Below are 27,867 nucleotides of genomic sequence, written 5' to 3' on the forward strand. Positions count from 1 at the left end.
GCCATTGTAATTGGGATGAACAGATGCATTAGCTAAATCCAAAACTTCTATGCCTCCACAAAGGTTTCGAAGGTGGAAGTTGCATCCCTGCTGGTCCTGTAGTGTGGTCTACTTGAGTTATGGATCTGTTTCATTTTCTAGATCATGTCCTAAAATGAGTTGGAGAAGCTGATGGATGGGGTGGATTTTCTAGAAGCAGATTGCCTACTACATAACCTCCACATCCATTTTACCATATGATTGTATGGCTTGAGCTCTAAAATGAATCATATAAAAAGATCAAGTGGACCACACTATAGGAAAGAGTATGAATTTAACGTCTACTGGTGAAAAATTCTCAAGTGGTATGGTAGTTTTGGATCAATCTTATGCTTTTGTTAATCTTTCAGCTATGTTTGTGTCATGAAATTGAATCATATGAAAAAATCAAGTGGACCACACCATACGAAAAGAGTATAAATTTATTTTCCATGTTTGTGTCATAAGGTTGAATCATATAAAACGATCAAGTGGACCACACCATAGGAAAGAGTATAAATTTAACTTCCATGTTTGTGTCATAAGATTGCATCACATGAAAAGATCAAGTGGACCACACCATACAAAAGTATAAATTTAACTTCCACGGTTGAAAAATTCTCAAGGGCTATAGTAGTTTTGGATCAATCTCATGATAAATAAATATCATTGTGAGTCCAAAAAGTTTTCAACAGTTCCTAATGTTTTCTGTGGTGTGGTCCACTTCAGCTTTGAATATGCTTCAATTTTGAGCCAAACTCCTTAAATGAGCTTAAAAGAATTGATGAACGAAGTGCATTAACCAAGTACCACAAAGGAAACGGTGAGAATAATTATTTCCACTGTTGAAACCTGTCAAATGCCCACGATGATTTTTATTTGTCATCAAACCTGTTCATGAGATCACACAAACACGGATGATGGGAAAAAACAAATATAAGCTTATCCAAATATTCCGTGCCCCTGAGAAATTTTCAACGCTCGATGTTTAATTCACAGTGTTTCCTGTGGTGTGGTCCACTTGATCTTTGGATATGATTAAATTTTGGTCTTAAGACCCAAAATTATCGGGTAAAATGGATGGACAGAGTGGATAAAATACATAAATGAAGGTGGGCCACATAGAGATTACTCAGTACGGTGGGCCACATAGAGTTTACACGTGTGGGTGGGGTGCAGCAACTCGCGTTCCTGCTCCCGCTCGTGCTGTTCGCATTTCTCGCAGACTAGGGCTTTACGAGGGTTTTCTGAGAAGAAGTAAAAACCACCATTTTAGCAGAGAAATGTTGCAGAGATCTGCTTCGATGATTCTCCTATCTCCGAAAACACGAGGCTTCTGCACATCTGCTGCGGAGAAGATCGTTGCATCCGTACTGTTCGAGAGATTGCCCATTGTCATTCCGAAGATCGATCCTACTGTCTACGCATTCCAAGAATTCTCGTAATTTTCCTCTCTCATCTTCTGATTTCTACTTCCGTTTTCTTTTCCCATTTTGAGAAATAAGTGGCTGTTTGGATGCCTGTAATTGCCTGTAAACAATTTACAGTCTGTAATGCCTTTATTGCTGTTACCTGCAATGTGAAGGCAGAATGCCATGTTTCAGATTACTGGTGATGGAGTTACAGGCTAACGGCTATATTTTTGAAAAATCTGTATGATGGGAGGATTGCAGGGAGGCTTCTCTCTAGCTCCCTGCTTCCGGCGACCAGCTCTGCTTGGAGTGGTGCTGGAAGAAGGATTCGCCCCCATTTTGATTGGAAGAGAAGAAGAAGGAAAGGGTACGGTGTCCTCCACTGTTGTAAGAGGAACATGGTGCACATGCACTGTTTGCGGGGCCCACCGTGATTTGTGTAGGTCATCCAATCCGTCTATTTTTGGGTCACTGTTTTTCTATCTTTGAGCACCAAAAATAAGGCCGATCTCAGAATCAGGCGGGCTACAACAACAATCCGGACATTTTTTGTGGCGGGCATACCCGTCGCAGCTGTTCCTTATGGTGTGCCCACCTGACTACTGAAATGGCTTGATTTCTACATCCCCAATCGTCCTGGTCAGTTGAATCATTTGACTAGATTAGATAGAATAGACGTGGATTGGGTACTACCCCCGCCGGCCGGGGGCTCTGAGGGATCATCATGATGCATGGGTTTAATCCATTTTGCCATATCATTTGAGGGCACAAGCCCAAAAAATGAGGCAGATCCAATGCTCAAGTGGACCACATCCACACCATAGGAAGCAGTGGTGATAACAGGACCCACTGTTGAAAGCTTCCTAGGGCCCCCCATGATGCTTAATTGCCATCCAACCTGTTCATAAGGTCACATAGACCTAGATGAAGGGAAAACACAAATATCATCTTGATCCAAAACGCCTGTGGTCCCCAAAAAGTTTTCAATGATAGGTGTTTAATCCCCACTGTGTGGTCTACTTATGCCTTTGAACTGCCTCAATTTTTGGGATTGTACCCTGAAATGATATGACAAAATGGATGGATGGTGTGGACAAAACCCAAACATCATGGTAACCCCTCAGAGCCCATGTTTGTTCCTATCTAGGGACAGGCAGGTGTTGTACCCAATCTGCGTCCATATGGCATATACATTACATGGCAGGCCCCACAAATAATCATGTTTTTAATGGTGAGCGTCCTCATCCCAATTGTTGCTTGTGGTGTGACCCACTTCCTTGGAATGGCTTGTTTATTGAAACATTATGTTTAAACATATTATTATTATTATTAATTTGTTAATATTTTATGTCCAGATCTTTGTATTCAGTAGTTTCTCTGCATGAAAGGACATTTGAAAAAGTGGACCCACTTTTCTGGCCTTCTTTATGTTAAGTGTAGCCTAACAACCGGCCCAAGACTTCACCAAGATGGGTTCAACACAATGGCCCATCTTATATCAATCTCGTGTATTTGATTTAAAGATTTTGGAGGGTTTTACTGCTCCAAACTCTGTGTGTTGTGAATATCCACCCTCTAACCAGTAAGCATAGACAACTGCTTACCTATAAAGACTTTACAACCAAAGCCAAACAGGATAGCTGTAAACACTTCACACCTGAAAAGAATTTCAGGTGTAAAGTCAGTAAAACTTAAAATTTTACAGGCATCCAAACAGCCCCTAAGATAATTCCAATTCAGGGTTCCAATTCTGCAATTTATTGGAAAAAAAAAAATGATAACTTTCATGAGGAACATGCGAAGTGGCCGTTTGGATGTCATGAATTAGCCAATTCATGAATTGTTGATTTCATGAAATTGGGTTTACTGTTTTAGTTCTGCCATTTGACAATTTTCTTGTTTGGCTAGTCTTATCAAATTTATGATTGGAGTGAGAGGTCCACATCAATTGTTCATGTCCATTAAGAATCACTTTAGTTGGATGATCTAGCCCATCCAATTGATGACCATCAACATTGACAGTCTAAATTGATTATTGTGTAGAGAGGTCCCAATCATGCATCTGAAATTTGCCTCCAATGAACAAACATGGATTTCTACGACATTTCTCCTACTTAACCTTATTAAGAAAGAAAGCCCGAGCGCAAGGCAGCGGCTTAGGTTCTTTTGCAGCACTCAGAGCAAATAGCAACGACCTACTCCCTTTATGTAGATCATCATGTGGTACCCAAATTTGATTGCATGTCTCTTGACAATCACTTTGATTGGATCATCATGACCATCATATGTGCTGTGTGCCTGTATCTCAATTCCCAACTAATTGGGCTGGCTGCACGAATCTTGTTCCATCATTCCACTCTATAAAGGGCACTTTGATTTGATCATTGAAACCATCTTAGTGATTGCCACTGGAACACATACACATGTTCCATCCCGAATATAAAACATCAAATATTTAATTTGGAACATCCATCACGTGGGTCCTACATTAGATTTTTTTTGAAAGACAATGATGCTTTCATAAAAGAAGAACCAAGATGGTGCAAGATACAAAGCTAAAACTAAAGAAAAGAAAACGATAGGAAAGAAAACCAGAAATTACATCCTAAACCTAGAGATAAACTCACTATTAGCCAAGTTGTTTACATATAATCCCATTACGCCACTAGAAGCTTAACCCGATTCGTCGCTTCATTTGCCAAAGATTTTGAATTTCGAAAGCATCTTTCATTTCTCTCCCCCCATAAGACCCATAGACCTTCTAATAAAGCCAATCTCCAACACACGCTTCTATCCTTCCTTAGCCCGACTCCGTACTAGGCATAAAAGCGACTTCCAATTGATTCTGGCATCACCCATGTGACATTGAACAATCCCCTTATTGACATCCACAATACTTTGGGCATAAGTGCAATGGATGAAGAGGTATCAATTGAATCTACATCCACAATACACCACACATATATTGTGTAGCACCAAAGATCTTTTTTTTAAAAAGATTATCTAACATTATCATTCTTTTGTGCCCAAGCCAATCGAACACCATCATTCAACTGATGAAAATTTTCCCTCTCTTCCCTTCCTTTACAAAGGAAATCTCACCCGAGTTTTTGCAAGCTATGGATGACGTATTTACTTGCATGTTTGATATTGCTGCTTTGATAAGCGTTATCCGACCCGTTGGGAATAAGTAATGGCTCTTCCATTCCGACAACTTTCTTTCCATTCTTTCCACCACAACATCCAATAGGTGCTTAGCTGGTTTCCTAACGTAAAGGGTGAGACCAAACTTGTAATTATTTTTCATTGATTAATCATGGTTCATTGCAACCGTAGGACCAAATGAAAGAGGTGCACTCATGGCTTCCCTTTGCTCCCATGGGCCGAATCATGTTGTAGAAGGATTAGACCGAGAGCCTTCCTGATTTATCCACCTTGCAAAACATTCTATCCTGAACTTTATGGACCGGGTGGCACTTCTGAAGGAGATCTTGTAGCTTAATATAGTCTTCGATTTCCTCATCAAGCATATTTCTTCCACAGGGAAGAGATCAGGCAACAAATCCACCTAAACAGGAGAAGCATTAAGATATTGGGATGTTGTGTTGCGGAGATAGGTTCGCTAGCTGCGAAAACAGCTATTGAAGTGGCCTCTTTTCCAACCATGCATCTTCTCGAAACCACACACTCTCCATTATTGATTTCAAAACCAATCCCTCGTATGGATTGCTCTTCATGTTGGTTATTGGCTTCCAAATGTTTGAAGCTCTGTGGATGGACAAGGCTTTTACTCACTAACCTCCTTCCCGGCATCTATATTTGCCCTTAATAACCTCTATCCACATAGGATTTTTTCTGACCCCAAATCTCCTTAGCCATTTCCCCAAATCTCCATAGTCAAAGCGGTGGTAGAGTCCTTGGGGGAACCATTCACCAACATTGAAAAAGAAGCAGACTTCATGCATTCACGCATCCTTCCTCTCCACTTTGAACTGCAACCCAAAGGATCCATCATGTAATTCAAAAATTCCTAGTCGATGTGATCATCGGCTTTCTCCAAGTCTAATTTGTAAACTATTCCTTTTGCATGCATATCCCTAGCATCTTGCTTTTTGTCGCGTTCGCTTTCAGCCCCAAAACTACCTCGAAGCACCTGATAATCTTCTTTAGGTTGTCTGCTGCACTTGGATTGGCCTCGCACATAAGCAAGGTGTTGTTGCGAAACTAGAGGTGAGATATCGGGGGAGTCACCTTTCCCATCCTAAATCAACCAATGAGATTGGCTTCATACCCTTTTGCTGACATTTGTCATTCTAAATCAACCAATGAGATTGGCTTCCTACCCTTTTGCCAACATCCTACACAATGCCTCAATCACCACCAGAAAAAGAAATGGTGAAAGTGGGTTCCTTGCCTAAGGCCCCATGTGCTTTTAAAAAAGCCTTTGAGGGAACCATTCACCAATAATGAAAAAGAAGCGAACTTTATGCATTCTCTCGCATCTATCCTCTCCACTTTGAACTGCAACCCAAAAGATCCATAAGGTAATTGAAAAATTCCCAGTCGATGTGATCATCGGCTTTTTCCAGGTCCCATTTGTAAACTATTCCTTATGCACCTTCCTTGTGAGGAGAGTCCACACATTCATGGGCAATGAGACCACTATCCATGAGCCGCCTTCCTCCAATGAATGCACGCTAACTCTTTGAGATGACGCTATCAAGAACCTTTTGAAACCTCGAAGCCAAAGTCTTAGCAAGATTCTTGTACATACCCTTGATAAGGCTTATCAATCTGAAGTCTTTTAAATTATCTGCACCTACCACCTTCGAAATAATGTCTATGAACAAAGCCCTTAAACTTGCCAAGAGACGCCCCCTTTTAAAAAATTCCTTCATGAATCTCATCACATCACCTTTAACTATATCTTAGAAAACCTGGTAAAAGGCCATTGAAAAGCCATCAGGCCCTAGGGCCTCATCTATCCCCAAGGACTCCACCATCGCTTTGACTTGGAGAATGGATTTTCTAGGGCTTCTCTTTTATGCTTCATCTCTCAAGAGGTCCTTGTAGAGCTGCACCACATCCTCGCAAATTGTCTTTTCCTCCCCCTATCTTACCTCCCACTTTAAGAGTGCTAATTGCTATTGGCTCGAGCACTTCAAGAGTGCTAATTGCTTTTCGCTTCCATTTTGTTCTTCCTTTAATCTTCTTACATATTCTGAAGATAGCTTAGAGATCTCATATTTCTTTCTCATTCGGCTCGGCGCCTTTTGTGTTTACATCAATTTCTTGAATACCTTAAGGATCATATCTGTTTCAGCTTCCCTGTTTGATGCGGACATCGGTGGTGCATCCTTTAGAGTGTACCGGAGGAGGAGGCACCACTGATAGAGTACCGGAGTGGAGGAGTTGATGTGGATGGACACCGGGTCCATCGGACCCATTTTCTAACGTGCTACGAGTGCCGGAGCGGCATGACCGCACCCTGACCGCAGGCCCATGGCGTGGATTTCATACCCTGTCGTGCGAGTGTTTTAACTTTAGGCATCCTTTTATTTTTTTCATTGTTTTAAGGCGCTTTAGTGCACTTTTTGTTTTTTCCCGTGGCTTATATATACACTGTGAGAAACCCTATTTTATTATTGAATGAATGAGAATTCATATGTTTTCTTCCTCTTTTACCAAAGAGATTAGAGTTTCAGTATTGGCCCTTGGGTGTTGAGAATTCCTCTTCGATTTCAGATTTTCCTTCTTTCTAGATCTTCGAGGTGCGGGAAAAGGTAAGAATCAGCCGTCTTCTTTTCTTTGATGCCCAAGAATCCATACTCTCTTTCATCTCGAACCCATCTCTTCTTCATCTCTTTCGTTCCTCTCTGAATATTTTGGTTTGAATGGAAAAGAGGGATGGCTAGTTAGGAGAATCAAATCCAAACTTGACTATGGACTGACTTATGGTGGATCTGGGATATCCTCATATCCCTAAATCCTTCCTTTTTTACCGTTTACGTGATTTTATGCTAATGGGCATGATCTTGACAGAATGATTTCATCTATGTGTTGAGATTTGCTTAATCCCTTTGATTGAAAGTAGTTAGTTGATTAATTTTATTATTTTGAATTTCTTCAACCTGATTATGTATGCATCTAGGGTCAGGCCATCACATGTCCTTGCATCACTGTTTGCCTATCTTTCAACAATCACCTCTAATTGGACAATCCTTGCACCCAGTTGACAAGCAGTGTAAAGGGTAGTTCGTCTCAATTACAATTGAGTTGAGTTGGCTAGAATGGCTCATCCGTCATGTGGCGAACAATCATTTTGATTGGACAATCCTTATCATCCAATCAATTGTCAGTAGAATGGACTGCTAAATTGTTAACAAAATGGTCAGATAACTGGTCCAGATTCTTTATCACTTGACATTCTCCTTGGATTGCCGATATCTGACAAGAATCACTTTCATTGGAGAAGGTCCTAACTTCCGATTGATGAACAATAACTGGCTTTGACAATCTTAAGTGTCTTATTGGCCACCAATTGCACAGAAGGTCTAAGTTGTTGTCAAGAAAAAGATTCCAATGATTATCTTGATTGTCGATTTTGTAAGACCTTTGATTGTCTGTGCTTCTCAAGAATTCCTCTGATCAAACAATCATAATAATTTGATTATTGATCAACAAAATGAATGGTCCATATTTGATTAAAGAAGGTATAGTCAATGATCTAGATTTTTCACACCATGGGACCCACCGTTTGCGTTAATCGGAAGTCACTAGGATTGGATTATCTTAACTAGTATGATTTCTGGGCCATCATATGCTCGTAGTGCTCGTTTCCTGGTTAACTTCCAATATTTCACATGCCTGTGTGATGTTGGCACATTTGCTGTGAAGCCCCCTACTTATCTTTTGCTAGAGGGTGCACCTGGCATTCTATGGATGAGTTTGACTTTGACGCGGTCACAAAATGAACTAGTCATTGTCCATTGCCACATGGTTGCACGGTTTGTAATTTTGTAATTCTGAACCACTGTCTTGAGGGCCCTACTGCAGGTGATCCACAGTAGAAAAACCACCCCGTACATGAAAATTCTGTTGATTTGTGTCCTCCAAATGGATGGTGAAGATTGGAGTATTTCAATGGCCCTGATTCAGAAGGAGAAGTACATTAGTCAGATACTAGATTTATTCAATCACAGTACTTTCCATACCATTGCTCCAGATTCATTGACGATACGCCCATTTCTACTGTGGAGTTGCAATGAACCATGATTGGCTTATTATCCAATCTTGAAAAGATCCTCAAATACCCCCTTTTTTTCCTTCCTAAGTTTGAAAGATTTGAGTCAGCAGTCCATCTACTGAATATTATTCTTCACTGGCCATGCACCTTACATGTTGCATCCACTGGTGATCGGTGAAGAGCATCTAGTGGGGCCCATTGTAATTGCACTGGATTTGTAATTTCAGATGGCCCTGACTCATGAACATTAGGTTACTGGAGTTTTACTTGTAAGATTTGAGCTGTCAGCTGTTATAGTTTTCCGTCTGCCTGTAACCCACACCACATCATCTGATCACTGGGATTTTTGCATCATGGGCCATTTGTAATGCCCTTCTTTTGTTTCTTTTCCTTTTATGTGTGTAAGCTTAGATCAAACCCTTGTCCTCATTGTCCAACACAGTTACAGATTCAACAACCACTGGACCCTATGTACAGTGACTTCAGTTCATGTTGTCTCCATACCTGCTTTATTTTTACTCCTTACTCTTTTTCTTTTTAAAATTTTTTTTTTTTAAATTATAAATTTTAATTTCTATTGTGGAAGCATGTAGATGAGGACTAATTAGTGATTTGCTTTGTATCAGGTTCCGGTGGAGTCAGCAATACCGACGGAAATATCCCAGTGATGTCTTAAACAGATCTGATTCCAAGTACTTTCAGTTTCTCTTTACAATTTGCTTAGAATCATTGATGCAATCTCTATCCTGAGATCTCGTAAACATGGTTTTCTGCAAGTTAATTTCATTTTCTTATTTGATTAGGATAAATCTACTTTCCTTCTTCCATATAAATATTTTGTTGGGTTCGCTAGCCCCACTACATGCACACATCTACAGTGGCAATATGTCCCAACCTGGCAGATATTTAGGACGTCTAAGTCAGGTATGAAGTGGGACCTACTGTCTCTATCGTCTAGCCAAATGTTAGGCTGTTAAACTAACAGGTAGGTACACATGTATTAAAAAGGAATGGTCTAAAAGAAACTTGCAAGATTTTTCTTGGCCGTCTTTTGTATGTGTGTGGTGTGGCCTACTTGATAGTTAAACAGCTGGAGTTTTTTGCCAAATTGTCTACATGGTGGGCCCAACTGAGACACGTCTTGGATGTCATCCTACACATGTGAGGATGGATGGACATGTGGCTGCGTGTGGGGCTAGAAAACCTCATTTTTCTTACTGAATTGAAGTACCATAAGAATTTATGCCAATGATGGCAGAATAGCAAATGGTATCCAGAAGAATTTATGTAGTTGATAGCAGAATAGAACATGGAATAATGAGGAGGGTGCTCCTCAGTGACACTAACATGTCGCTTAAGAGGTTTTGGGTGGCTGATACCCTTGGCCTAGCATTTGGACATAGGGGCCACAACATTTCAGTCAAGAATCCAATTGCAGCATACCCATTTAGAAAATGAAATCACTTTTTCTTTTTCCCTTGTCAACTGTGTTACTAGAGTAAAATATGAATTTCGATAAAGTGAAGGCATTGATGGATTTTTCATTATCTTTGTAAAGGATTGATTTTTCTACTTATGCTTGAGCTTGTAAATAGCATTTGCTTTCATCGTCACCATCATCACTTGTAAGTTGTAACTAGCATTTGCTTCTCCTCTTAATGCTGGCTTAGCTTCTCTCTTGAAAATGTTTCACTCCAAATGAAAATTTGTGCTGTAGCATACGCAAAGCTGTTCCCTTTCCTTTTAGCTTCTACTTTGAAGCTAAAGTAACTTACTAGTCATGTCTTGATAATTTGCATGATGGGTATTCCATAACATGGTTACTACACCACTAAAATGAGGAAATTGAATTGATCCGCAGTTCACTGGTAATCAAATCTCGGTGATTTGCTGCAAATTACAATATGAAATTCAACAAACCCAATTTCAACCAAACTGGAAACCTTATTACTATCTTTTCTGCAATAGTATTGAACCACTAGCATTTATGATCTACATGCATTTTCTGAATCCAATTTGCATCAAGTAACAGGATGAAGTCTAACCAAATCTTGACTGATCTGCAGACCTGGTCACTGTGTTTCGTGCAATAGTACTGAACCTCTTGCATTTATTCTCTACATGCGGATTTTGTTGTGCTTTCTCTGTTAATGGTATTTGAGTGTTTTTCATATTTTCCTTTTCTGCATGTGAAAGGTTAGATAATTAAATACTCTTGTAAAAAGTTTAATAAAACCATTCACTTGATTATCAGGGGAAAAGGTGACTATCAGATTGATTATGTACCAGCTCCACGGATCACTGAAGCTGACAAGGCAAATGATAGAAGGTGCAATATTCTTGTTTTACTTATTAGCGAGTTTATGTTTTATTTCCTTTCAACTTTTTGATGCCTCAGTGCTAGCTTCAAGTCCAATATGCAAGTCTTTTCTTTGAAATACAGCTTAAGCTTGATATATTGCTTTGGCAGTGGTTCTCATATTTTGGAAAGAAGCATTGCATTATACATGAGTGATTTCTTTCAGAAGTGGTTGATTCTTCAGTGACCAACCCCAAATGTGTGACAAGACCATGATGATAATGATGGTATCCCCTCGCTGGCAAAAGGAAATCCAGGTCCATGGTGGTTTGTGTGCTTGTAATTGAAGAATATTGGTCCCACTGTTAATAAAGTTTTTAGTCTTATTCTCAGGGAGACAGTTTCCTTTTTCTTTTTCTTTTTCTTTTTAATTGATTAGGGAGCCAGTGATACTGTTGACGCTTTAGCTTAAAAATGGGTGATTTCTCCTGCCATATTTTGCCACTTTATTGTGCAGTAATTTGGCATCTGGTTTCCCTTTGGTTGGTGATGGGTAATCCAGGCCCATGGTGGCTTGTGTGGTGTGCGTAATTGAGGAAATGAGGAATGTTGCTCCCACTGTTGACACAGATTTTAGTTTTGTTCTTAGGGAGAGAGTTTTCATTCTCTTTGTTTTTTTATTTATTAGGTAAACAATGATGCTCTTGATCAAGGTATTCAATGCCAATGGCCTGTTGTTTATGATACGGGCCGCAGCAGCTGTTAAGGCTCCATAATGGTCATTTTTATTATTTTTTTTAAGAAAAAAAATGTGAAATACTAGAGATTTAAAAAAAAAGAATGCTCATAGCAGGTTGGCAGGTTGCCTGATAATATTACTGACCTTAAAGGCTTACACTGACTTTAAAATTCCTATATTCCTATATTTAATATTCAAAATATCTAACATCAATGGTTTGATATAAATTAGAATATATGAGCATGAAGCAAGTGTCAAGACAATTATATATTGATATTTATATAACAATTTTACCAAAGACAACCATAGTATAGGTCCATAAAATGTTAATGTATGAAGTGAATCCATAAGTGATGAAGTGATATTGAACATAAATACAAAAATATTACTCACAATGTCACTAGCAAAAAGAAAATGCTGCTGCCTGTAGCTACACAACCTCAACATCGTTGTCATCTAGCTGTGGAACTAGTGCTGCATATTCATAATAACCATATGGAAAAACCATGTCAATGAAAGCCGAGAATGATTGAACACAATCCTCACTGGCACTGGGCATTTGCTGTGTTAAACTTGAATAAAATTAGCTAGTGCCCAAGGTAGACCCATTGTCATAGCCATAGTTGTACAGGTACTGCTCGTACTACTTAGTCTGCGATTGTGATTGCGATGAATAACTCAGATTTGCATCTTTGGATATCTATGTCCATCATGTCTTACTCCATGTGAAATATATCTAGAACTAGTTTAACAAGAAAGTGAATTAGGATTGGGTTTTTTTCACAATATGGGATCTACCATTGATTGGAAGTTACAAGGATTGGATTAATTTTTTTTATTGATGTCCAACTTAATGGGTGGTACTGATCGATCCTAATAGAAAAGGTCTGAAGTTCATACACAAGAAAATCGGATGGTTATAATAAAATGAGCAACTAACATGCAAATGTTTCCGACATGATTGGTGGACCAATATGATTTCTGGGCAATGACAAGCTCGTAGTGCTCACTTCGTGAACTCCCAATATGTTAAACACCTGTGTGATGTTGGACATGTGCTGTGAAGCCCCCCACTCATCTCTTTTTAGAGGGTACACTTGGCATTCTAAATCTATGGATGAGTTAGACTCTGATGTTGTCACTCAATGAACCGGTTATGGTCCTTTGCCATGTGGTTGCATGGTTTGTGATTCTGAACCATTGTCTTGACAGCTTTACTGAGGATGATCCACTGTAGAAAACCACACTACTATAGTGTATGTAGATTAGCATGTTGTGTAGGCCACATGTGACTTGAGCTATTTTCATGAGCTACGTAGCGTGAGCTACATGCTACATAGCGTAGCTATTTAGAACACTATTTTTTTCCTGTGTTTTTAAAGCATGCTTATGCTCATTATTACCCAATTAAAATTCCATGCAAAGTGACATAAACACTTCTGCTGAACTTTTGCCTCACTAACAAAAGAGTGTTATATACAGCTAAAGGCAAGGACACGTTGAATGTGGTTCTACAAAGCATGGTACAAAGTCCAACTATGGACCAAGTCACTCAATAAACCATGGGCACTAGATGATCTGGCCAATGTGCAATGAAGATATGCCTGGCTGGAGACAAATTAAAAGAAATTATAAATAATTATTGTCATATGATCAACTTTAAGAAGACGATGAACAACAATCGGTTTATGATGGTGACATATTAGGTTGGGATCAAGTTTGAATGAAGTGCGAACCCACAGCCTCAAGGACATTGCATATAAGAATATGAACTTTCATTTTCTCACCATCACTGTTGAATAAAATTTCAAGTCTACAATCCTCAACCTTATTGCATTCAAGTAGCTTTATTTGGATGTAGGTGGTATCATAAGTTCTTTCATCATGTTCATATATAGTCTCATAACCTTGTTCAATGATGTTAGATTGTTTTGGAAAAGAGAATTCATCAAGAGCTCGGTCACATACGACAGAACCAACCAGAGATAATGTTGAAGTAAAGACAATGGTTTGTTCTTCGATAAAGCTAATAATATTTGTCAATTATAATGGAACTTGAACGATATTACATTGTAAGTAAAGATATGTGTAAGAGGAAAGTAGACAGATGGTAGTAGAAGGTTTGTGATACGTACTTCGAGAGTACTTGGTTTATCATCAAACTAATGGTAGAAATCATTGTTTTGGTTGAACAGTAGTGGTATCTATTACGTTGTGCTATCAATCTAAAAGGGTGGAAAATACGACAATGACTGTCTTAACTAGTAGTAAGTCGAATGTACACATTTATATGGCATGTACCACTAAATAGTCATTAGGTAGTACAAATCATCTCTTTCTTTATGTAGGCATGCCCATATATTGGAAAAAAAAAAATTCTATGGTTAGTTGCCACAAAGATAGTTTTTCTTATTACCTTTTGTTTTTGTATTTGAGTTTGTTAATTATATCTCATAGAGAAAGCCCTTGATTAAAAGAATGAATGGGGAAGAGAAAGGAAAGATAGATACATTTAATGTCATCTTCTAGAGGAAGCACTTACTAGGCTATTCTCCAAATGAAATGGGGAATTAGAGTCATTCTTTGTTGATGGAAAGGAGTCAATATGATGTAGGACATGTAAAAGATGGCTTGATGGAGGTCTAGCCTTAGGGGCATTGATAGGGAGCAAATGGCCTAAAATGGGCATTATAGCTTCCGACGGCCATAACTTTGTGACTTATTATCCTTTTCGTGCATACAATATATGTCGGAAAGCTATCGACAAGTTCTACGTCTTGGCCAATCGTCAAAGGTTTATTGGTCTCCAAACGGCTTCGCAAATTCAATCATTTTAGCAGTCAAAATCAGATTTTATGTTAAAACTTACAATTCATTTTCTCTATTTTATAGGTTTAAGAATCTAGTTGTGGTCCAAAATCCTTGTTTTTGTCATCTAAGAGTTGCTTAAGAATCATGAGATGTATGGTCATCCTGTGTGAGGGGTCCGACTTGGGTCAAAATGTACAGTCTACAACATTGAGGGCACTTGTATTAGTGGATTGAGTTCAAGTCACTAGTTTGGGGACCCATTGGTTTGATTTTGCTTGAAAAATGATTAATCCCTATACCCAAGGATGTATAATGGTTGCGATCTAGTAGAGTGGTTTGATTTGATTTGCATGAAAGATGATTAATCATTATACCTAAGGATGTATAATGGTCACGATCTTGATCAAACGGCTTTTACTCTCTTTAGGAGGCTACTGGGAGGCTATTAAAAGTGGGTATAGCTAGGTAGGGTCTGTTGATTATTGCATGAGCCAATAAGGGATCTACTAGGTTTACCGAGGGACATGTTAATAGTTAGATCTGGTTAGATTAAGGATTCATCAAATGGTTTTTCATTGAGCCCATACTCAAAAGGTTTTAAATAGTTTTTAAAAGTTTTTCAATTGTTGAAGTTCTATTTTATTGTTTTGGTCACATTTGATGATGATATGATGGTTTAGATCTGATGGTCCACTATTTAATTAGCATGGGATATAGATCTTTGGTGGATAACCATAACAGTGGAAGGATTGGATAATGAGCATATACATGAATGAGGTGGATCAACGAACTTCATAGTAGAGCAGATCAGTTGAATACATACTTGCAATGATTGAAACTTACGCGGTTGTTTGGGGCCAATGAACCTCGGGTGGTTGGCCACGACGTAAAGCTTGTCGATTGCTTTTCAATAATTTGTATACACGAAAATGATAATTGGTCTTAAAGATATGACAGTCGGAAGTTATAATGCCACATTTTTTTAATAGATGGATATGCCTGCATGGAGAAAGAGATAACCCACATTGCTTGGTGGCCAGTTGTATGAATGTATTGGTTCTAGTTAATAAGCTACTGGTTAAGGCAGCTATCGTTCTACTTTCCACTATTGTAGATCGATGACACAATATAATGGGTAGATATCGTTATGCTTTTCGCTATTATAGATCAGTAGCACAACGTAATAGGTATATGTTACTATGTTACTATCATGACTAAGATGACGATTCCTATAACGAGTTTATGATAGATCAAGGGTTCTCAAAGTATGAATTTACATAGTTTCGAATACCATTTGTCCACGTTCCTCTTACACGTCTTTGCTTACTATGTAATAATTGTTTAATTCCTATTGTAATCGACAAAGATTATCATCTTTGTCGAAAGACAAGCCCTTGGCTAGCTTCAAGATAATCTCTTGAAATGTGTTGTCGCATGTGGTCGAGCTTTCGATGATTTCTTTTTCCCGGAGCAATCTAATATCATCAACCGAGGTTATAAGGTCGTTCATAGATACAAGAACTCATGGAGCAATCCATGTTCAAATAAAGTTGCTCGAATGCGGTGGAGTTGAGGAACACGAACTTGGAGTTTTGTTCAATAGTGATGGCGGGAAATTGAAGTTGTCATCTTGAATGCAATGTACTTGAGGTGGTGATTCACACACCTTGTAAACTTGATCCTAGCTTGGTATAGCATCGTTACGAATTGATTGTTGTTCATGGTCCTTTTAGAGTTGATCATAGGGTGGGCGTTGTTCATGATTTCTTATAATTTGTCCCCAGTTTGGTGTAACTTCATTATACAATGGCCGGATTGGTTGGTGCCTATGCTTTACCAAACGATGTCTAGCATGTTCTCGCTTTAGCCCTTGTGTGTAGTTCTTTTGCTAGGGAAACAAAAGCTCAAAAGGAGATTGTTTATATTATTATGCATGAAATTTTAATGGGGTAATGATGAGCATAAGGATAGTTTAGAGACATGTAAAAAAAAAACATCTACTTTGAGTCACTCAAGCTGACTCGACTCGACTAGATTTGACCAAGGCTTGAGAAAAAACTTGATCTGGTCATGAATTGGTTAAAGCTCAAGAAAACTGAAACTCGATTAGACACAACTTAACATTATTTGTATGTTATTCTGTAATTTTTTAAATATTTAACACAATAACACTACTAAAGGGGAAAAAAAAAACTCAGAAAAATTCATGCGAGTTTCACCCAAGTTTTTGAGTTGGCTAGACTCAACTAGGTTTCAAGTCGAGTTTTCATGTTCTTCAACTTTGAGCATGAATAAGAACCAAAGAACGATTTTTCTAGCAATATATCTTACAGCCTATCTCACCACTTGGGTTACCTTGCCACAACCAAGTCACCTATAGTTAAATGCGTGCGTGCGCACACATGCATACGCTGAATAGAAGGGCTGTTGTTCCAGAATGCATAGACCATTGGTTCATTGCAGACCACCATGGATGGTCCATTCCCCAAAGATCTCTCAGTGAGCAATCTTGGACTTTGTTCACTTGAAAGTAAACCTTTGCTATAGTTCTCTCACATGCTGTCTACTTTGGGCCACAGATCGAAAGGTTATCATTGTGATGCACGTAGAATTTTGGGGCACAATCCATATGCAGGGGAATGCAACAAATAGATGGTTTGAATTATTGAACCATAGATCCTCGTCTGAACTGGAAGCTTTCCTATATTGCATGATGACAATTGTGTCCATGAATTTAAAGCCTGGAAGGTGTGATCAGCATTGTGAAACTAGCAGTTACTAAAAGCATTAGTTTTTCACAGCGGTCCTTAATTTAAAGACCCAACTGCACAGACTAGATAGTCCCAACATGTAATTTGGGCCGTTACACATCATTGTAATGGACTGTTACACTGTTATGGGCCTTTTACGGACCGGAAATTTCAACATGAGCCGTTATGACCCTGTATCGTGTAATGGCCCGTGTTGTTGCTGTTACTTTATGGCCGTTATGTAACCATTTTTTATAACTTGCTCCTAATGCTTTAACTAAAGAACAGGTGACTGGCTTATGTTTGGGCAATCTCTGCCTTGTACTTTGTTTGGTAATTTTGTTACTTACCAAATAAAAACTTGATACTCATCACACGCACAGAAAAAAAGAAGAAGAGAGATTTAATAGCGTTTTGGAGGATGCACTAATCATTAGATGGTATGAGAAGCAGATTTGCAAATAACTCATTATTTTCTCTGTATGTCTGTGTGTGAGCACGGGCATGTGCGCATGTTAATATGAATATTATATGTTATGGTACCTTAAATACTGGGTTTTGTTGTGCCCACCCAGTATGTGTGTGTTTGTGCTCGCACACACGTTAATATCAATGTTACATATTATTGTACCTTGAATACTGAGGTTTGGTGTGCCCACCTGGTACGTGGGTGAGACACCCAGCCATCTGTCAGGTGTCCTATCATGGAGATGCAGTCTCCCAAAAGTTTGGTCAGTACACTGATTAGGTGGGCTATAGATTATGAAACAGATGGTTGGATAATAAGAACTTGGCCATGTTTTCCAAATTGTACATTTGTTTTTAACACTGGCCCATGTGAGCAGAGCAGCCTGAGTTTAGGCAAGGGCATAGGGCTGTCAACGGGTAGATCCTTGTGGACACGGTACTTGACCCCTATTTAAATGGGTCTAGTTCCAATTCTTGGACTTGTTTAAAAAATCCGGCCGGGTTGGGATCCACCATCATGGACTTCATAAGAAATATTGGGTCAGGTAGGTTTGAATCTGTGTTTAGTTTTAATCGGGTTTGGCTGGGTACTTGGTATACTTTAATAGTTATATTGCAATATTAATATTTATAATTGTTCTAGCAATTGAATGAGGTTTGCTAGTCCCACAAGCGTGTAAGAGAGCACTTCTAGTCATGTAGAGTCTACACATCTTGTTTGTGTCAATGATCTAATCTGTGTGTGCTATTGAATTTGTCCTCAGATGTAGTCAACTGTGTAGATGCCCTAAACTTCCCCAGAGCCAACCTGTAGCCAAGGATCTGAGACCGTGGGTATTCGAACCCACTGTGATCTGGGTCTGGGCCTCAAATATGGTACCCAGACATGAACTCGTCAGGATTTGGACCTGGCCCCCTTGAGCGGTTCTGGGTATGGGTACATGAAGAAATGACCTGAACCTGTCCTTTTGACAACCCTACAAGGCATCAACATGGTGCGAATGACCTGGTGGACAGCTTATATTTGCACCCATGTGCCACGTGGGCACATATGGTAGCGTGTAGATGGGATGCCTCACATCGATAAAAATAAATAGGATGGGTTGTGCTTGAAATATGTTTGTGGGCTTATTGGACCTTGATTGCTTTACCAAAGATTGGTGAGATTCTTGAAGAAAGCATGAGGTTGAAATCATTTTTTAAAGGGTTACTTATTTGGAAGTCATTAAAAAAAAAAATTGCGGGTTTGTTAGATGGAAATACTTCTTGATTTTCTTTGTCGAGGTTTTGTTGGCGATGGTGGGTAAATGATACATGTAACTGACAATACTCTCCTTTTCGGTTCTTAATTGTCTACCCCCTTTCTGTAAGGTCATTAAAGAGAGCACTTGATAGAAGGCTGTATCTTCTACTCTATGGTAGCACATATGGGGCTCCTGCAAAGAAGCCTGTTTGGCATTTTCCAGAAAAGGTTTATGAGAGTGAAGAAACATTGCGCAAGGTAATAGCCCCAATGTTTCTTTCATTTGTTACTTTTGTATGTTTATATTAAAACCATTTGATTTGCAGTGTGCAGAGTTGGCACTAGAATCTGTTATTGGAGACCTTTCACATACATACTTTGTTACTTTTGCATGTTGATATTCAAATCCTTTGATTTGCAGTGTGCAGAGTCGGCATTAGAATCAGTTATTGGAGAGCTTTCACATACATACTTTGTTGGGAATGCTCCTTTTGCTTATATGGCTGTACAATCAACAGAAAATATGTCCAAGCTTTCACCCTTTAAGGTACCTGCCTTTGTTCTCCGCTTCATATTTTCTGTCAACAAACAGTGTCGTAAGTACAAAGTGGTGGTTGATAACAGTGACTTTAGATGGATTGGTTGTGCTTGTTTATTGAAACCAGCTGACGAGACATCCTTGTTAAGTTGCTGATTAGAAAATAAATTTTTTTATTGGTTGGCATGTTAACACACACACACACCCACCCCCCCAAAGGTGCTGTCTTTATTTTATTTTGTTAGTGGCAACTATAATTTTATTAAAACCAAGTACAAAAATGAAACACAATGACAAAACAAGTGGACAAGGAATCATCCTGATTCGATAAGCCTAGAATCCCCTCACGTCAACCCCCCAAAACATGCTCTTCCACCCTCCGCGAAAGCCTTTAGGCCTAAGGTCCTAGGTGTCACCCTTTCCTTTGCATTAGGAAAAGGACTGCTTTAGAAGCTTCCGGGTTGTTCTTGAAAGTCCCGTTGTACCCTCTAGATGGATCAAAGACCTGCCAATGGCAAAAGTGTCCTTGACTTGAGGATACTTATGTTAACCTTTATGGCAATAAATTCTAAGCCACTTGAATGCCTTTAATTTATCTGTCAAGAAAATGAGCTGCATCAATTCTTACTGAAATTTATAGATGAAATTTCCATAAGACCAATTTATGGAGTGTACGCACCCATGTACATGTGTATGCACACTTGTAACCATGTTTTATGTACGCTGGCTTGTGTTTTCTTTCAGAAGACATTCTTGCAAACTGCTTATACATTAGGGGTGCATTCCAGTGGTACTGGGCAGATGCTGGGTCCATGCTATGCATTAATGGCAGCCAACCCATCTATCAGACACATCACCCTAGAATACCCCCAGGGCCCAAACAAAATGCCAATCATGTTGCATGTATTAAATCGAGGCTGTTCAGACCTTTCATTTGGCCTGGATGAAGGGTCAGACCAAAAATTAGATGGTTTTGCAATTCAGGCAGGTCTTGTTGAAAATCAAGGGTGGGCTTCCCCTCCCACGTTGTTCCCTATGTTGTGGCCTACCCCAATTAATTGGTACAAGGTTTAGATGATGATGACGATGATGAGTGTTATTGAGGTGACGCATCTGATGGATGGATGGATGGCTGTGATATATACATCACATGGGCCCTGCTTCTGCGTGGTCCGCCTGGCACCACCATAAGCTTACAGTGGCACTGGTACCACTGTGACTGCATCTCTTATACATTAAATCAGGTTAATAGCCTCTGGCATTCATTTCCTTAACTTTTCCGATTTTCTTTTTGCTACAGCGGTTCTTTTTCAAATCGCAAGTTATTGGTACTGACAAATTTACGATCGGGAAGTGCGAGGATCATGTTTGGGTGACCAAGGATGAACTAATGGAATACTTTCCAGAGCAAGCCACCTTCCTCAACCAGATGATCATCAGCTAGGATTTCCATAATTGCTGTCTCCAAGCTCAGTAAGGATTTTCAATGCTGTTGCTCTTCAATGTGTCTGTTTGAGCTTCAAGAAAAAAACAAAAGCTTTATTTTTGAAAAGCCAGTCATCCTCGCCATTGCATTCATGATGTGTAAGCAACAAAATTGAACTGTGATAACTGATAACATCGTGGCTCTTCTGGAAATCCAAAATTTTGATAAAATGGTCCTTTTGCTGTATGGTTCTGATGGAATTTGTATTTTGCTTTATATAATCAAGAGCTGAATATTTCCGGTATTATGAGTGTTCCTTCTTGCTGCATGACTGACTTGACTATTTAATAGTTAAATTAAATAATTGGAGAATATTAGGGATAATATTTTAAATATTTAGTTTATTATCTCTTCTATACATAACGCGAATAGCTAGGCTTGATTGGGACAACATTGGCCTAGCTAGACAAGACCAAGACAAACACGACCTTGACAAGCTATTCGGCCTTGAACTTTTGCTATGGGCCCTAATGGTGTTCCACATGTTTTGAAGTGGTTAATTGGACTTGGGAATGTTTTTTCAGCACCTTCCAATATCGTTGGCTGATGCTGACATCAATTGGGTCTTTTTTTGTTACAGTCAATGTGTCTGTTTGAGCTTCAAGAAAAAAACAAAAGCTTTATTTTTGAAAAGCCAGTCATCCTCGCCATTGCATTCATGATGTGTAAGCAACAAAATTGAACTGTGATAACTGATAACGTCGTGGCTCTTCTGGAAATCCAAAATTTTGATAAAATGGTCCTTTTGCCGTATGGTTCTGATGGAATTTGTATTTTGCTTTATATAATCAAGAGCTGAATATTTCCGGTATTATGAGTGTTCCTTCTTGCTGCATGACTGACTTGACTATTTAATAGTTAAATTAAATAATTGGAGAATATTTGGGATAATATTTTAAGTATTTAGTTTATTATCTCTTCTATACATAATGCGAATAGCTAGGCTTGATTGGGACAACATTGGCCTAGCTAGACAAGACCAAGACAAACACGACCTTGACAAGCTATTCGGCCTTGAACTTTTGCTATGGGCCCTAATGGTGTTCCACATGTTTTGAAGTGGTTAATTGGGCTTGGGAATGTTTTTTCAGCACCTTCCAATATCGTTGGCTGATGCTGACATCAATTGGGTCTTTTTTTGTTACAGTTGCATGGGGGTAGAGTTGGTAATATAGGGAAATTTTGATGGAATACTTTTCTTCTAGCAGGCTTGTGGTCCTTTTTTGCATGAAGTGCAATGAGAGATGCTTCCATAATCATCATCTGCTCCCTCGCAAGGTGTTTAGGAGGGCGAAGTTGGATGTCATGGCCCGAGCTTTGTCTCTCAAATTCCTTGCTAATCGTTCAGTTGGTTATCTGGATTTTTGGTCAAGCTTTTTGGGAATTTGGAGAGTAGATGCCTCCTTTTTTACCTCTCTTCTTTTCAATAAAATATCACTGCTTCTAAAAAGAAGTTTTGGAGTAGTCTCGGGCCTTTATGTGAATGTAGGCAGAAGTAAATTTGATGCAGGACATGAAATTTAAATATGATATGCAAGAATTCAGGCTTAGATCAGACTAATGCAGAACGATCACATAATAATTTCACATCCCACACAAAAGTTCAAACATTAAAGTAAAGGGGAATCTGCACGGGTCTAGGCCTACACATGTTAGGGCTGGATCAATAAAAATTATGGACCAAACGATGCTCAAAGGGAAATAGAAATCAACCACACATGCATAGCAAACAGTCCCTAATCCAAGGGATTCCCCAATCTCAATTCAAGGAACCCTAGGGTGAAAAAATGGGCAAATAAATTAATTCTAATGCAAACTAAGGCTAGGGTTTAGGAAATAGAAATAAAAAGAGAAAAACCAAGAGAAAACCTGACCCGGAGAAAGCTCCTGCGTGCAGATGGTGACCGTGCGCGGGTGGATAGCCTCAAGTGTGATGGAAGCCCGCCTCCCCAAAGTGACACTTAGGCCTTGGTCGGCTAGGGGAGATCTCCAATCCCTTCAAGTTTTACGACGATCCGACTTCAGGTCGAGGCGTAGTGCTCCGCCGAAGTCTCGGCTCTCCTACAGGTCCAGATTCTGGAAACTGGCTATAGGGGGATGAATAGCTACAAAAGGCTGGAAAATTCGAAGCAATAATGATGGTAGAAGATGAGATATATGGATGGGAGAGGGTAGGGATGGATGAGGATAGATGTGGCTTCACACCACGTGGTTTGCCCTTCGAAAAGTGAGGGCTTCGCACCCACTTTTGAATTCTTCCACAACTCACTAAGAGCAAAAAAATAAAGCGAAAATTTTTATTAAGCTTCAATGAATCAAAAGAACTACAAGGGGTGCCTATTTATAGGGAAAATCCTATACCTCTAAACTCGCGCCATGTGCGCAACCTATTACTTAACGATGAAGTAAACTAAAATAAAAACCAAACAAAGAAATTCAAAGCGTTCATGATGTTCTAAATAATAACAATAAGCAAAACCTAAAATATGAAATCAATTCGACTAGTGGGCCACGATCATGAGATCCCATGATGGACTTTTCTTGACTAACGGGCTCATTCTTTTGAATCAAAACTTCGTCATCTAGCTAAGAGGCCCTCCCTGGATGTCGTCATCGATCCAGATCGACGGTGGGGCCCTCCTTCTTCTAGCATACGAGCGACGGGGGGTGGTGTGCGTGCACGTGTGGACGGCGTGCGCGGGATGTCCTCATCAGTGCCATAGTAGGTTGGCAATGAGTGAGGCAGATATGCGATCGTTAGCAGACTAGATGGTGTCTAAAAGAATGGTTCTCTGTGTTAGGTATCTCGAGCTTCCTCTTAGAGGCAGCAACTTTAAATCAATCTCTTTTTAAGATTTGAAGCTGGCAAGGTGGAAACATAGTCATCTTTTGGACGTATGATTATGTTTTCTTGTGTGTGTGTGAGTGTGCTTGTGGGGGTGGAAACAAACCCCCACTTTTCCTCTGTTTGAAAGGTAGCATTGGAAAACGATTGCCATTTCCCAACTTTTCCTCAAAAGCTGCAAATGTCCATTTCTCCCCAAGAAAGGATGTTAGGTCCATTTCCGAGGTTGAGATGATACACGAACTGACCCTTTGAGGCGACAGTATGTGGGATCCATGTAAAACTGGAATCACCAAAACAAACATTGGATGATGGTTTTCCATTTCCCGAGTATTCTAGGTTACATTTTACTATCCATGTTTTAATTCCCCTCTATCCAAACACCCACTTTTAAAATCCATCCTCTCAAAACTCCCAATTTATTTTCAATCCCTTTTCAAAGTGCTAATGGCTGCGGCTAAGAAGGTTGATTGGTTGAGAAGGAATTTTCGTTGGGAGGGGAGAGAACCTCATGAATTGGAAGGAGGTTCAAGAGCCAAAGAAAGGGGGCAAAGGAGTGGGAAGAATTAGGGAAAATGAACTAGAACTTTCTAGGGAATTGGGGATAGAGATATGGGAAAGGTTTCATGACTTTGCGGAGGTAGGGAATAATAAATATGGGGGTGTCTTTGGTGTGCCTTCAAACAGATCAGGGTCAGAGGTGTAGAGAGTGAGAAGCAACATGGGTAGGTGCTCAAGAGAGGATTGTAAGGGACCTTTAGTGTTGGCATCATATTTGATAAAGGAACTTGGTTTGCTATCAACAATGGTGATAAGATGTGTTTGGATATTGGCTTGGAGAGGCCTCTCTGGATGCCTCTTTCAATCCCATGTTCTCACTGTCTACTTGCAAAGATGTGCTTGTTAAGGACTGGTAAGAGATCCTTGGGGATTTCACTGTGCGGAACAATATCTGAAGAAACCTTAAAGATGATGAATTGATAGCAATGAGATTCTCTTGGCTATGAGGTTTTCATTAGTTCCATTGGGAATAGGAAAATGTTGAAATGGACTATGATGTTAATTTCACTAAGTCCTTCCAGGCCATTTGTTCTTGTGATGCGTCTCTTCTCTTCTCCTTGTGCCCGAGTCTGGGAGATTTCCATCCTGCCCAGAGCTAAAGCTTTTGTTTGGCTGGCAACGTCAAACAAAATTCTTGGCGTTGAGAATCTCCGAAAGCTTAATCAAACGTTTCCCTAGTATCTGCTTCTTGTGTCCAATCAAGGTTTAAAGTATCAACCGAAACCGTTACACATTGCCTGATCCGTACTGGTATCACCCATGAACATTATGGGTGTATCGGCCCATATTGGTCTGAAACAACCTGATACAGGGCGATACGTAGTGGTATCGGTGGTGAACGATGCATTGCGCAACATGCTGGTTTCAAAACTTGTTTCTCCTTTGCAAGGGAACTGTAGAGCACTTGTTTCTCCTTTGCATTTTGGGTAGGTCCATTTGGTATCACCTCTTGACATGTTTGGGGCCAATTTTACTTGTAAGCTCTAGTCAGATCTGAATTCTCGGGGACTTCTTATTTAGATATTCTTCAGGTCTAGAAAGCAGGGATAGAAGAAAAAGTGTTCAAGAAGAAAGCTCAAACCAAGTGGGAACTACCTCCGCCCATCTTGTAAAGCTTATTCCGATGGCGCTCCACGGGAGACCCAGGTCATTCTAGGTTGGTGATGTTTTGAGAGATGATGTTAGGGAGATTGTGATGGTGTTCTCTGGGCCATGTGGTGAGGTGGGTCCAAATGTAGCATAGTTGTTCACTCTGGAAGTGGCTGTGAATTTTCTTGGGCTCATTATCGTGGAAGTTGGTTATTGAAGGAAACTCTCGGTCTGTCATTTCATAGTTTAGATTTTAATTCTTTAGTGTCTCTTTGGGAGCTCTATTTCCTTCTCAGACAGATAATGCATGGGTTCCACCACTAGAGGTTGCAAATTTCTGGCCTTGACAGGTCACGGGCCTGAATTGTTAACTGCAGGTGTTGGTCCTCTTCAAGTCTGCCACTTGCTCAGCCAGGGCCAGGCCCATTGCCAGCCCCACCCACCACCTTCTCAGTCTAGGTTGCAATGCTGTAATGGATAGAAAACAAGTTCCCCGTTTGTCAGTTGTTTGGGTGACCTTATCTTCTGAAAGCGAAAATAATTGATGGGCGGTATCTCTGTTTGTTCATCTGTCTCAATGCATCTTTATGTGCAGAGGATTGCTGCTCATGAAGCTAGTTTTCGTTTCTCGTTACTCTAGATAATCGACATTGGACTATCTTTCAGGAAAAAAAGAAAAAGAAAAGAAGATAATTGACATTGGACCAGTGAGTGCTTTTTGGTGCCTTCTTTAGTCTATGCTGCTCCAATAGCCATCAATTGTTAAGTGGCTGTCTTACATCCACCGAACACACGGCTTACACGTGTGTCAGCACAGACCGTCCAGATTGTGTGTCCCACAGGCATAAACCACGTTTAGCTAAGCAGTTGGTAACAAATATCAAAAGCAAAACTGCTGGTAGCATGACATCAATGATGACATTCGATCCATCAATCACATTTGAATCATAACTTTAGAACTCGGATAAAATATCAGTCTATTTCATGGACACGGATTGGATACTACCCCAGCCTGTACCTAGCTAGTGGCTTTGAGGGGCCACCGTGATATATGAGTTTTATCCACACCATCTATCCACTTTTTCATTTCATTTTAGAGTACAAGCCCCAAAAATGAGGCAGATCCAAGGCTCAAGTGGACCGCACAGTGGGGATTAAACACCTACTGTTTTTCATTTCATTTTTGAGTACAAGCCCAAAAATGAGCAGATCCAAAGTTCAAGTGGACCACAGTGGGGATTAAACACCTACCATTGAAAACATTTCAGGGGCCACACAAGTTTTGGATCAAGCTGATATTTGTGTTTTCCCTTCATCCAGGTCTATGTGACCTTATGAACAGGTTGGATGGCACTTAATTATCTCGTGGGCCCTAAGAAGGTTTCAATGGTGGGTATCATTATCAGTCACTGCTTCATGTGGTGTGGTTTACTTGAACCTTGGATCTGCCTCATTTTTGGATTTGTACCATAAGATGATATGGCAAAAAGGATGGACGATGTGGATAAAATCCATACATCATGGTGGCCCCTCAGAGCTTCTATATGTTTCTTGCTAGGGACAGGCAGGGGTAGTACTTCTGCCTCCCTGATTCGCTACTTGAGTGGGTCACAATATAGGAAACAATGGAGATGAAAACACACACAAACATTATGCATGGGGCCCATAGAATTGTTTTAATATTGAATCCAACATGTCAGGTTCCTCCCACCAGGATGAAGGGACATGCGAAATATTGTGATGATTGAAAACTCGGGTGGATCACAACACTCAATTTTAAGGTATTTATCCCATGATTATACTTTTATTTTTTTCCTATTATATAGCCCCAACTGAAGTTTTTATTGAGCCAATTTTTATTTTTTTATTTTTTGTAAGGTGGATATGAGGGGAGAAGCATGATGGACTTAAGTGGATTTCACTTGAATAGCCTGATGAGCCTCAGAGAGCTCTCAAGTATTTTGAAGTAAAAGATAAAACTTAGATGGACTTCAATAAACAACAAACAGAATTGTTCTTGCCACATCAGACAAGTTTCAACAAAGAGCAGACTTGGCTGACTAGGATGGCATTGACCTAGCTAGACAAGATCAGGACAAGCCTAACCTAGACAGGCTATCCGGGCTTGAACTTTTGCAGCTACCAATTCGGAGTTTAATAATGCTTAATGAATTTGCTTATGTGGCTCAGTACTTTAGGTATTTGGATTTGATTAAATGCATATAGCTTATATGGTGGATATTAAGGGGGTGTTTGGATCATAGGTTGCTTAAGATAAGCTAGTTATCGCACAAGTGGCTCATATTAGTTTTTACTTATTAAGAAGATAAGTATGTTTGGCAAACAACATACTTATCAGCTT

At 39.7% G+C, this 27,867-nt stretch overlaps 1 protein-coding gene across 4 annotated transcripts; it reads left to right on the plus strand.

Annotated features, from left to right (window-relative positions):
- The first annotated feature begins 1,222 nt into the window (after positions 1 to 1,222).
- On the plus strand, positions 1,223 to 27,799 carry LOC131217524 (uncharacterized). Of its 4 annotated transcripts, none has more exons than XR_009157265.1 (8): positions 1,223 to 1,459; positions 9,303 to 9,368; positions 10,931 to 11,005; positions 19,115 to 19,244; positions 19,408 to 19,533; positions 20,825 to 20,997; positions 27,206 to 27,286; positions 27,384 to 27,799. XR_009157265.1 is itself a non-coding variant. In XM_058212460.1 (7 exons), exons 1-6 carry the CDS (start codon positions 1,302 to 1,304, stop codon positions 20,966 to 20,968), a joined length of 699 nt encoding a protein of 232 aa, XP_058068443.1. In that variant the 5' UTR covers positions 1,223 to 1,301; the 3' UTR covers positions 20,969 to 20,997; positions 25,448 to 26,193. The 4 variants fall into 4 exon arrangements, 2 of the variants coding, with proteins under 2 accessions (XP_058068443.1, XP_058068442.1); XR_009157266.1 differs by having other exon boundaries at positions 27,220 to 27,286; XM_058212460.1 differs by lacking the exons at positions 27,206 to 27,286; positions 27,384 to 27,799 and adding an exon at positions 25,448 to 26,193.
- Positions 27,800 to 27,867: the final 68 nt, after the last annotated feature.

The sequence above is a fragment of the Magnolia sinica genome, chromosome 10 (assembly GCF_029962835.1).
Source record: "Magnolia sinica isolate HGM2019 chromosome 10, MsV1, whole genome shotgun sequence".
NCBI lineage: Eukaryota > Viridiplantae > Streptophyta > Magnoliopsida > Magnoliales > Magnoliaceae > Magnolia > Magnolia sinica.

What these genes read in the sequence shown, in the direction of transcription:
- LOC131217524 (XM_058212460.1), top strand. Translation starts at nt 1,302, where the DNA reads ATGTTGCAGAGATCTGCTTCGATGATTCTCCTATCTCCGAAAACACGA. An exon ending in TACGCATTCCAAGAATTCTC is followed by an intron (nt 1,460 to 9,302) that starts GTAATTTTCCTC and finishes GCTTTGTATCAG; the next exon opens with GTTCCGGTGGAGTCAGCAAT. An exon ending in GACAAGGCAAATGATAGAAG is followed by an intron (nt 11,006 to 19,114) that starts GTGCAATATTCT and finishes CCTTTCTGTAAG; the next exon opens with GTCATTAAAGAGAGCACTTG.